At 43.8% G+C, this 12,177-nt stretch overlaps 1 protein-coding gene across 3 annotated transcripts in view; it reads left to right on the plus strand.

Annotated features, from left to right (window-relative positions):
- The window catches only part of tbck (TBC1 domain containing kinase), a 75,580-nt gene that overhangs the window by 499 nt on the left and 62,904 nt on the right, over window positions 1-12,177 (plus strand). For all 3 annotated transcript variants that reach the window (XM_055924051.1, XM_055924054.1, XM_055924052.1), the window contains exons 2-8: window positions 34-283; window positions 7,578-7,650; window positions 8,548-8,662; window positions 8,861-8,934; window positions 11,376-11,517; window positions 11,708-11,768; window positions 11,874-11,935. In XM_055924051.1, coding sequence (XP_055780026.1) covers window positions 91-283; window positions 7,578-7,650; window positions 8,548-8,662; window positions 8,861-8,934; window positions 11,376-11,517; window positions 11,708-11,768; window positions 11,874-11,935 — 720 coding nt within the window. In that variant the 5' untranslated portion in view covers window positions 34-90. The remainder of the gene's footprint in view (window positions 1-33; window positions 284-7,577; window positions 7,651-8,547; window positions 8,663-8,860; window positions 8,935-11,375; window positions 11,518-11,707; window positions 11,769-11,873; window positions 11,936-12,177) is intronic.

The raw sequence follows: 12,177 nt of genomic DNA on the forward strand, positions 1-12,177 counted from the left end.
TCAATGCATCTAATGTCTCTGTGTTTTCCATAGGGTGTGTGGGTTGGTGGAGCTGTCAACTGTGAGTCTGAAGTGGACACTGGAGCAGTCATGAGGCCACTGAGAGATGCCCAGCTAGGGGCCTTCACCTTCTTTGCCTCGGCTCTCCCCCACGATGTGTGCGGGAGCAACGGCCTCCCCCTCACCCCCAACTCCATCAAGATCCTGGGCCGCTTCCAGCTGCTCAAGACCCTTACCCACCCCAGGCTCTGCCAGTACGTAGACATCTCCAGAGGGAAGCATGGTAGGACTAAGCATCTCTGTCTGTTTGTCAATGGGTCTTTTGGGTCCTATTCTTGATGTGGTGAAAATGCATCACTCTCTCAACCTACCTTCCTTGGAGTAAAAGTGATCTGAATGCACAGAATACACCTATGGTAAAGCACTGCTGCAGCACTTAAATAGGCCTAACTGGATTGGTCACATACAGATGGTTAGCAGATGTAAATGCGAGTGTTGCGAAATGCTTGTGCTTCTAGTTCCGACCGTGCAGTAATATCTAACAAGTAATCGAATACTTCCACAACAACTACCTAATACACACATCTAAAGGGTTGAATGAGAACATTTACATATATGGATGAGCGATGGCCGAGCGGCATAGGCAAGATGCAATAGATGGTATAAAATACAGTATATACATATGATATGAGTAATGTAAGATATGTAAACATTATTAAAGTGGCATTGTTTAAAGTGACTAGTGATCCATTTATTAAAGTGGCCAGTGATTGGGTCTCAATGTAGGCAGCAGCCTCTGAGTTAGTGATTGCTGTTTAGCAGTCTGATGGCTTTGAGATAGAAGCTGTTTTTCAGTCTCTCGGTCCCAGCTTTGATGCACCTGTACTGACCTCGCCTTCTGGATGGTAGCGGGGTGAACAGGCAGTGGCTCGGGTGGTTGTTGTCCTTGATGATCTTTTTGGCCTTCCTTTGACATCGGGTGCTGTAGGTGTCATGGAGGGGCAGGTAGTTTGCCCCTGGTGATGCGTTGTGCAGACTGCACCACCCTCTGGAGAGCCTTGTGGTTAAGGGTTGTGTAGGTGCCGTACCAGGCTGTGATACAGCCCGACAGGATGCTCTCGATTGTGCATCTGTAAAAGTTTGTCAGGGTTTTGGGTGACAAGCCAAATTTCTTCATCCTCCTGAGGTTGAAGAGGCGCTGTTGATCCTTCTTGTGTGGGTGGACCATTTCAGTTTGTCTGTGATGTGTACGCTCAGGAACTTAAAATCATCTCCTTTGTTTTGTTGACGTTGAGTGAAAGGTTGTTTTCCTGACACCACACTCCGAGTGCCATCACCTCCTCCCTGTAGGCTGTCTCGTCATTGTTGGTAATCAAGCCCACTACTGTTGTGTCGTCTGCAAACTTGATGATAGAGTTGGAGGCGTGCATGGCCACACAGTCGTGGGTGAAGAGGGAGTACAGGAGGGGGCTGAGCACGCACCCTTGTGGGGCCCCAGTGTTGAGGGTCAGCGAAGTGGAGATGTTATTTCCTACCTTCACCATGCATCAAAGTCCAGGACCCAATTGCACAGGGGGGGTCTTGAGAGCTTGATGATGAGCTTGGAGGGTACTATGGTGTTGAATTCTGAGCTGTAGTCAATGAACTGCATTCTTACATAGGTACTCCTCTTGTCCACATGGGATAGGGCAGTGTGATGGCGATTGCATCGTCTGTGGACCTGTTGGGGCGGTATGCAAACTGAAGTGGGTCTAGTGTGGCCGGTAAGGTGGAGGTGATATGATCCCTGACTAGTCTCTCAAAGCACTTCATGATGACAGAAGTGAGTGCTACGGGGCAGTAGTCATTTAGTTCAGTTATCTTTGCCTTCTTGGGTACAGGGAACAATTGTGGCCATTTTGAAGCATGTGGGGAGAGCACACTGGGATAAGGAGCGATTGAATATGTCTGTAGACGCACCAGCCAGGTGGTCTGCGCATGCTCTTAGGATGGGGCATGGAATTCCGTCTGGGACAGCAGCCTTGCGAGGGTTAACACGTTTAAATGTTTTACCCACGTCGGCAACGGAGAAGGAGGGGGGCACAGTCCTTGCTAGTGGGCCGCGACAATGGCACTATATTATCCTCAAAGCGGGCACAGAAGGTGTTTAGCTTGTCTGGAAGCGTGACGTTGGTGTCCGTGACATGGCTCGTTTTCTTTTTGTAGTCTGTGATTTCCTGTAGACCCTGCCACATATGTCTCGTATCTGAGCCATTGAATTGCGACTCCACTTTGTCCCTGTACCGGCATTTTGCTTGTTTGATTACCTTGCGGAGGGAATAACTACGCTGTTTATATTCAGCCATATTCCCAGACCTCTTTCCATGGTTGAATGCGGTGGTTCGCGAGTTCAGTTTAGCGACAATGCCGCCGTCCATCCACGGTTGCTGGTTATGGTAGGTTTTAATAGTCACAGTGGGTACAACATCTCCAATGCACTTCCTTATAAACTCACTCACGAGTCAGCGTATCTATTGATGTTGTTCTGAGGCTGACCGGAACATATCCCAGTCTGCGTGATGAAAACAATCCTGAAGCGTTGAATCCGATTGGTTAGACCTGCGTTGAATGGTTCTAGTCACTGGTACGTCCTGTTTGAGTTTCTGCCTGTAAGACGGTAGTAGCAAGATGGCGTCGTGGTCGGATTTGCCAAAGGGGGAGGGCATTTTCCATGGGAAGTTCAGCCCGGGAATTTTGCTTAAATTCATCAAAAAAGTTAGCTAATCACAGTGAACCTTTTTTGTGGGATACACATAAGCCAATTCTAGGTCTTGTGGCATATTTTGGTTGAACTATCCCCATGTCAATGGAATTGCAACCCTCTGCATGCACAGTGCATTCTTCCATCACATGTACAGCTGATTCTCAAGATCTTGCACACTAATGAGATACTATTGAGCCCACGCTACTACACTGTCTGAGCCAAGGACTACATGCTTTCTGGTAAGTTTTGATTACCATACTGGGTGGGGTGAATATATTTTATCTGACATACATTACTTTTTGTTAACTAGTAAATAGTAGCCTACAGCAAAGTGTGTTTAAATCATTTACATCAATCAGCTTGCTTGAGCCTGCTAACTGAGTGTTAATTCACCTGTTTCCATAAAAGTTGTGTACATTTGCAAATACTGTGCCAAATCATATGTGAAGAATGCAACAAAGATGCAGAAACTTCGGACCAAGTGCATAAAGTTCCTTCAGCGCACACAAGAAGCAACCTCTGACAAAAGTCCCTCTACTTCTATTCAAGGTGGAAATTATGAATCAGACACCTGATAGCAACAGCTCATGGTCCTCAAGGAATCAGATGTTTTTTTTGACTCAATGGAGGAACGTAGTCAGAGAAATGCTGATGAATGTCTTGCATATACACAGCTCGAGCTGTGTATGCAACTGGTTCACCTCTGATGCGTACAGGTAATGTGTATTGGAAGAGATTTCTGAATGTTACCCCTCCAACCAGACATGCTTTATCTACTCATTTGCAGAGTTCAACAGAGTTCAAGTGAAGGTCAAGCAAATCATAGAGAAAGCAGACTGTATTGCAATCATCTCTGATGGGTGGTCGAATGTTCGTGGGCAAGGAATAATTAACTACATCATCTCCACCCCTCAACCAGTACTCTACAAGAGCACAGACACAAGGGACAACAGACACACCGGTCTCTACATTGCAGATGAGCTGAAGGCAGTCATCAAAGACCTTGGACCACAGAAGATATTTGCACTGGTGACAGACAATGCTGCGAACATTAAGGCTGCTTGGTCTAAAGTGGAGGAGTCCTACCCTCACATCACACCCATTGGCTGTGCTGCTCATGCATTGAATCTGCTCCTCAAGGACATCATTGCACTGAAAACAATGGATACACTCTACAAGAGAGCCAAGGAAATGGTTAGGTATGTGAAGGGTCATCAAGTTATAGCAGCAATCTACCTCACCAAGCAAAGTGAGAAGAATAAGAGCACCAAGAATACGAAGAATAAGAGCACCACACAGCAGCACCCGTTGGGGTGGTGTTGTCGTCATATTTGTCTCCTGAAGGGGAAGGAGTCCAAGAAATGGCCATATCACAGTCTGCCGATATGGACAGCCCCATCAAGAGGATCCTCCTGGATGATGTATTTTGGGAGAGAGAGGTAAGCAGCCTAAAACTCCTGAAACCTATAGCAGTAGCCATTGCACGTATTGAGGGAGACAATGCCATCCTGTCTGATGTTCTGATGCTTGCAGATGTAAGAGAAGAAATCTGTACTGCCCTGCCCGCTTCACGGTTGCTCCAAGCAGAGGATACTGCAGTTCTGAAATACATCAAAAAGCGTGAAGACTTCTGCCTGAAGCCCATACACGCTGCAGCGTACATGTTGGACCCCAAGTATGCTGGCGAGAGCATCCTGTCTAGTGCAGAGATCAACAAGTCCTATGGTGTCATCACTACTGTGTCTCGCCACCTTGGCCTGGATGAGGGCAAGGTTCTTGGCAGTCTGGCGATGTACACTTTGAAGCAAGGGTTTTGGGATGGAGATGCAATATGGCAGTCTTGCCAACATATCTCATCAGCCACCTGGTGTAAGGGACTTTGTGGATCTGAGGCTCTTTCCCCTGTTGCCTCCATCATCCTCCAAATCCCACCAACATCAGCCACCTCAGAGCACAACTGGTCCTTGTTTGGGAACATACACACCAAAGCACACAACAGGCTGACCAGGTTTAAAAATTGGTGGCCATCCGGGCAAATTTGAGGCTGTTTGAGCCTGCCAATGAGCCATCCTCAACAAGGTTGTTAAGTGACAGTGAAGATGAGGCCTCAGAGTCTGATGTTCAAGAGGTGGACTTTGAGGAGGTCCAGGGAGAAGACATGGAAGCCTGAGATGAAAACAACCAAAGCTTTAGTTTCTAGACTATCATTTTACAGATGTATGTTGAAAACGTTTTTGGGAGATGCAATGTATGGGGGGATCATTCAATATTCCCTTTCTTTTGTTGTTCAGTGAAATCATCCCATGTGAAGAGTCAACTAATTTTTATTAAAGTTCAATTCGTAACTAAATTGTTTTTTTTATTTCTATTGGAAGTATTTAATCATTTGTAATTATGTCTACTGATGATAAGGTTTATATTTGTCTCCATATGATATGGTAAATATATCCAATACAAACAACATCTACATTTAAATGGTATTAATATTAATTTGCATATATTTCCGTTAATTCCCATATTTTTCCATTAATTTTCACAAAGTTTCCATCTCTGAATATTCCCCAAAATGTGCAACCCTACTCAGGATATATGGTTTCCAGTTTACATAGTGTCCAGTGAAGTTCCTTGAGGGCCGTCTTGGTGTCTGCTTGAGGAGTAATGTACACAGTTGTGACAATAACTGACGAGAATTCTGTTGGGAGGTAATATGGCCGGCATTTGATTGTAAGGAATTCTAGGTCGGGTGAGCAGAAGGACTTGAGTTCCTGTATGTTGTTATGATTACACCATGAGTCGTTAATCATGAAGCATACACCCCCGCCCTTCCTCTTCCCAGAGAGGTGTTTGTCTCGGTCAGCACGATGCATGGAGAAGCCCAGTGGATGAACCAATTCCAAGAGAACGTTGTTTCCGTGAAACAGAGAATGTTACAATCTCTGACGTCTCTCTGGAAGGCAACCCTTGCTCGAATTTTGTCTATCTTGTTGTCAAGAGACTGAACACTGGCGAGTAGTATACTCGGGAGCTGTGGGCGACATGCACGTCTATGGAGCCTGACCAGGAGGCCGCTCCGTCTGTCCCTTCTGTGGCCCTGTTGTTTTGGGTTGGCTTTTGGGATTAGATCCATTGTCCTGGGTGGTGGTCCAAACAGAGGATCCGCTTCGGGAAAGTCATATTCCTGGTCGTAATGTTGATAAGTTGACGTCGCTCTTATATCCAATAGTTCTTCCCGGGTGTATGTGATAAGAGGTCATTGATGACTGCCTTCCTGGGGTAACAATGTAAGAAATAATACATAAACTAAATACTGCATAGTTTCCTAAGGACTCGAAGCGAGGTGACCATCTCTGTCGGTGCCATCTTGAGTGACTTGGTAGTGGAATCCTTGTTTCCTCTATTCGACTGTATCTGGCTTTCAGAGATTGTGAAGATGGGAAGTATACATGGAAAATCAGCTATCCTAGTATCGTGACAACACTCCACTACCAGAAATATCCTAGTATTGGGAGGGTGGGGTGGAGAGTGAAGCTAAAGAAGACTAGGGGAGATTGGTACTGACGTGAAACACCGACAGCAGCTTTTAAATCCTATCCCTTTGGCATCTACTACTGTATATGACTGGTGTCCTATTAATATCAAATCAAATGTTATTCATCATATGCTTCGTAAACAACAGGTGTAGAATAAAAGTGAAATGCTTACTTACAGTGTGCATTCAGAAGGAAGAGGGAACGGTGTGCGTTCAGTGTATTCCAACAGAGGCTTGACCTTCCCTTTCTATTTGGAAAAACACCTAATAATCTTGTGTATTGTTGTGTGAAAAGAGGCTGTTCATATTGACTTCATTGCGGTCATACCCACAAGTTTAAACGTTGACTTGTACCCCAGTTTGTCGTTTACAGTTGAGCAAATATAGAGAAACTTCATCACAGGTTATACCTCCCCAAGAGGCTCTCTCAGCTTTCAACAATGTCTCTGTTTTTTAGTATTGTTTTCCGTTTCATCTGAGTCACTGTAAAATAACTGAATGGGTTTGGCAAACTCCAACTGCACAATCTAACTTGTTTGGCTTTTGTTTGCTACGCATATTACCACAAGAACGTTTTTATTAAAAGTCTCAACAAAAACCGGAAATCATCCCAAATCCACATTATGCAGATTTTATTGGACACATGAATGATTTTTGGCCAAAGTATACACAGTACGGTCGTTATGGACTTCCTGAGTTGTTAAAAGCTTACTTTAGCCTGCTTTGTTTCATCCTTTTTTATGCCCAGATGTTTTATAGTCACGGCTAGAAGCTTATGTCAAATTGATGTCAAAAGTATATATTTTTTGTGCATTTTAGCTAACCCTAACCCTTTTCCTAACCTTTACCTAATTCTCCAAACTGCTGCGAAAGTTCTCCTAACCTGCTAAGAAAAGTCAATTCTGACATGAATTGTATTCCATTTAGTCATAACATTTTGTTTTTCCATTTATTGTGTGGGCTGGGTGGATGGGAAGTTATAAAGGACTGAGTACAGCTTTAAAGCTTTGTAATTGCATATGTATGTTATCACAACACATGGTGCCAGCGTTTAATTTAGAAGATTCTTCCTGGCTATGTTTAACCAATCATGTTGTGGCTAAACCTTTAACTTAAAGGCACACTCCTTCATTGGAAAAACAACAAAATGACAGCCTTGCTGGGGGAAAAAATGGAGAACAAGCAGCAGACCGTAAAACAGATGTTTTGAAATCACATATTAAACATATAAATCTATAAAATGCCAGGGCTGACCAATGTCATATTGATCTACCATTTCACACCTTTTCTTCTTCATTCTTCCAGAACGGCTTGTTGTTGTGACGGAACACTACGAAAGCAGTATAAATGATTTCCAGAAACAGGTTCAAACTGTCAGGTAAGATTTCAAGTTTTTCATTAGTCGCACAGGGTTGACCAACTGGCGGGCCGAATTTGGCCCTGCTGTTATTTTATTTAGACCCCTAAGTTTTCTTATATAAAAAGGAAGTGTTATTTTATTTAGTATTTTTTTTATTGTTGAACATAAAAGACTAAAAACACCAGCAAATCAGCTCCAAGTGATTTTAATTTTGGAATCTGTTCTAGAGTATTCCCACACATTATAGAGAGATACTGTATATGTGATCGTATACAACTGCAAGCAAGGTTTGATATGGCTGTTTTAAACAAATATGATATCTGTTTAGGCTACTTGCGGTCAATTTGCAGTCTACAAATGATTTGTTATTATGCACTGTCCAACGAAATGCTTACTTGCAGGTTCCTTCTCGACAAAGCAACAACGATAAGAAATTGTATAATACCCGAAGGCACTATATCTATATAGTAAAATATTTACATAATATAAAGACTATATCTAGATGTAGTACAATGATAATGTACTATGTTATTGAATGTTAAGAGGACTCAGTTCTATCTCTCTGTCAGTAGAATGACCATGGTTTAACTGAACAAAGAAGAATAGCTTCATTACTTCAGGACTAGGCTATGCACTCCCCTTGCCATCTACTGGTTGACACCGATAATAACACAAACCTCTTCCATCCTAAAACGCTTATCGAATGAGCTCCTCAACTCACAGACCCGGCAAGGGGAAAATGACTACATATTTAGTACACACAACGACCTGTTGTAGCTTTGTTGACTGGAAAACAAAGACAGACTCAGTACAATACATAACCCTTTTTCAAGCCAAACACCACAGGTCCTAAAGCTACTCCCAAGTTTTATAATGTGTATATAATATTTCTCAGGCCTTGTCTGTCTCTTACAGCCCAGAGAGAGTTCTCCAGATCGCCTATGAGGCCTTGGAGGGACTAGAGTTTATGAACAAACATGGGATGGTTCATAGAGCCCTCAATGCACAGAATGTCCTCATGGACGGCAAGGTAGGTTACCTCCCTTCCCTATCAGTTTGGGTCTAATGGAAAGGCTTTTAACGCCATTTGCCATTGTTATCTAGCCTGGTTAAACCTGTGCTCTCGTTTAAACAGGCTAATTGTCATCACGTTATTGATGCATTATTGATTTATCATAAGGCCATCAATACATTGAACATTGTCATATGTAACATTGTTTCTTTGTAGGGCAAGGTGAAGCTGGCTAAGTTTGGGCTCTATTACATGACAGACCACGGGGCGGATGTGGACTTTCCTATTGGGTAAGTCCTGTTCACATCTAACCTCCCATGTACAACGAATGTGTCGATAGATGTGAAAAGCGAAACAGTTGTGACTGACATTTAGATTAGGCAGTGAAGACATATTTTTTTCAACATTTAGTCATTTAGCAGACGCTCTAAGAGCAACATACAGTAGTGAGTGCATACATTTTCATACTTTTTGTTTTCTGGTACTGGTGCCCCGTGGGAATTGGATCCACAACCCAGGCCTGCAAGCGCCATGCTCTACCAATTCATCTATACGGGTTAAAAGCAATACATGTCCCACTGTCATATAGAGATAACTATGATAAATTATGATATGATAATGAAAGATTGGGAACCTTGAACGTCTGGAACTTGCAGTACTGTGGATCTTCTGGTAATGGAGGTCGTAGGTCCCTCTGTGAACACAACACAGTATTTAAATGCTGTTAGTGAAATAGAATGAGATGCATTACTATGACATGTACTGTATGTGTAATGGTCAATCTATTGTTTATCAAATCACATATTGTCACATGTGCCGAAAACAACAGGTGTAGACCTTACAGTGAAAGGCTTACTTACAAGCCCTTAACCAACAATGCAGTTTTAAGGAAAGCCCTAAAAAAGTAAGAGATAACAAATAATTCAAGCGCAGCAGTAAATAACAATAGCGGGGCTATATACAGGGGGTACCGGTACAGAGTCAATATGCCAATGTGCTGGGGCCACCGGTGTCGAGGTGATTATCTACATGTAGGTAGATAATGCATAGATAATAACGTAGATAACAGAGAGTAGCAGCGGGGGTGGGGAGGGTGGGAAATGCAAATAGTATGGGTAGCCATTTGATTAGCTGTTCAGGAGTCTTATGGCTTGGTGTTAGAAGCTGTTTAGAAGCGTCTTGGACCTAGACTTGGTGCTCTGGTACTGCTTGCCGTGCGGTAGCAGCGAGAACAGTCTATGACTAGGGTGGCTGGAGTCTTTGACTATTTTTAGGGCCTTCCTCTGACCCTGCCTGGTATAGAGGTCCTGTATGACAGGAAGCTTGGCCCCGGTGATGTACTGGGCTGTACGCCTACCCTCTGTAGTGCCTTGCGGTCGGAGGCCGAGCAGTTGCCATTCCATGCAGGGATGCAACCCGTCAGAATGCTATCGATGGTGCAGCTGTAAAACTTTTTGAGGATCTGGGGGCCATGCCAAATTTTTTTTGTCTCCCGAGGGGGAATAGGTTTGTCGTGCCCTCTTCACGACTGTCTTGGTGTGCTTGGACCATGATAGTTTGTTGGTGATGTGGACGCCAAGGAACTTGAAGCTCTCAACCTGCTCCACTACAGCCCCGTCGATGAGAATGGGGGCATGCTCGGTCCTCCTTTTCCTATAGTCCACAATCATCTCCCTTGTCTTGATCGCGTTGAGGGAGAGGTTGTTGTCCTGGCACCACACGGCCAGGTCTCTGACCTCCTCCCTATAGGCTGTCTCATCGTTGTCGGTGGTCAGGCAAACCACTGTTGTGTCATCAGCAAACTTAATGATGGTGTTGGAGTCGTGCCTTGCTGTGCAGTCATAAGTGAATAGGGAGTACAGGAGGGGACTGAGCACGCACCCCTGAGGGGCCCACGTGTTGAGGATCAGCGTGGCAGATGTGTTGTTACCTACCCTTACCACCTGGGGGCTGCCTGTCAGGAAGTCCAGGATCCAGTTGCAGAGGGAGGTGTTTAGTCCCAGGGTCTTTAGCTTAGTGATGAGCTTTGAGGGCACTATGGTGTTGAACGCTGAGCTGTAGTCAATGAATATCATTCTCACATAGGTGTTTCTTTTGTCCATGTGGGAAAGGGCAGTGTGGAGTGCAATAGAGATTGCATCATCTGTGGATCTGTTGGTGCGGTATGCAAATTGGGGTGGGTCTAGGGTTTCTGGGATAATGGTGTTGATAAGAGCCATAACCAGCCATTATGATATCCAGGTTTTGGATATTAAAGTAATCCATTGTTTCAAGTACTGTAATAGATATCTGAAGTCTTTTCCAAAACCCAAAGGCCCTCATGTTTTAGAAAGTCTTTGTGGGTAATAGCCTGTTGTTGAATGGGGGAATGATTGTGTGTGTGTGTTCGCCGCTGCCTCTGATCTCCTGTGTTATCTAGTCTCCAAGTAAAACATCTGGTTTGAAGATGAAATAAGCTTTATCTGTCTCGTGTTTACGGAGATTCCTTGATATGAAGCAATGTACTGTACATGCATCATTAAACAATGACTTCAACGAAACAGGAAGTACCTGGAATATTTAGGTAGATTAATCATCAAAGTCTGTTCAATGTCAAATGTTAAATGTTATCTGTTGCAAACAGTTTTCATTGAATTTAAGTCAAGACAACCTCAACACTCTCAACGTTTTCTATGTCTTGCAGGGTATAAAATTGACCTTTGAACCTCTCTCTGACTATCTCTGTCCAAAGGTACCCATCCTATCTGGCTCCAGAGGTCATCGCCCAGGGCTCAGTCCACCCTAGTGACCCCACCCAGGGGGAGAACCCTCTTCCCTCGGGGCCCAAGACAGACGTGTGGTCCCTGGGAGTACTGCTCTTTGAGCTGTGTGCAGTAAGCTCTCTTACACCCCCATGTCTTGACCTAATGGTTGATTGAGCTGTCAATCAAAAGTCAGGACTGTCATTGACAGATGTTATGACAGTGTTATATAGCCATGGAACTGAGGGTTCAAGTAAAGTGTGATATTGTCGTTAGGAGGAAGTCATTCTGTCCTCATTTACTGTCAACCTTTTATTCACAGGGTAGAAGACTACTGCAGAACATTGAAATAAGCGAGAGATTGAAATTCATCATCACCTTGGGTAAGTGAATGTGTTGCCATGTCCATCAGCCTGGTGAGCCACAGATTGGTTATGATGGGGTTGTTCATTGTTTATGACATGGTGGTCTGTGTTTGTTGTTCTCAGGTTGCATTGACGACATAGTCACAGTCCTTGCAGAGGAGCACGGATGCTTGGATGCGATTAGGGTGAGTTTGAAATCAATCACAAGTCACTATTTATTACACTGGTCTGCTAAAACCACTCTAAGAAAGGTTGATTGTCCTAGAATTCCTAGTTGGCCTAATGTGTAGATTGCCTAATGTGTGGTAAAGTCATGTTTTATGATGTTGTAGATAGACTACACATTATTATATGCTGTATTGTTGATCCAGAGACGAATGTGATTGTAAATGACCTCAATTCATCAAATACCAAAACAATGCCCTGT

This window comes from Salvelinus fontinalis, chromosome 5 (assembly GCF_029448725.1).
Source record: "Salvelinus fontinalis isolate EN_2023a chromosome 5, ASM2944872v1, whole genome shotgun sequence".
NCBI lineage: Eukaryota > Metazoa > Chordata > Actinopteri > Salmoniformes > Salmonidae > Salvelinus > Salvelinus fontinalis.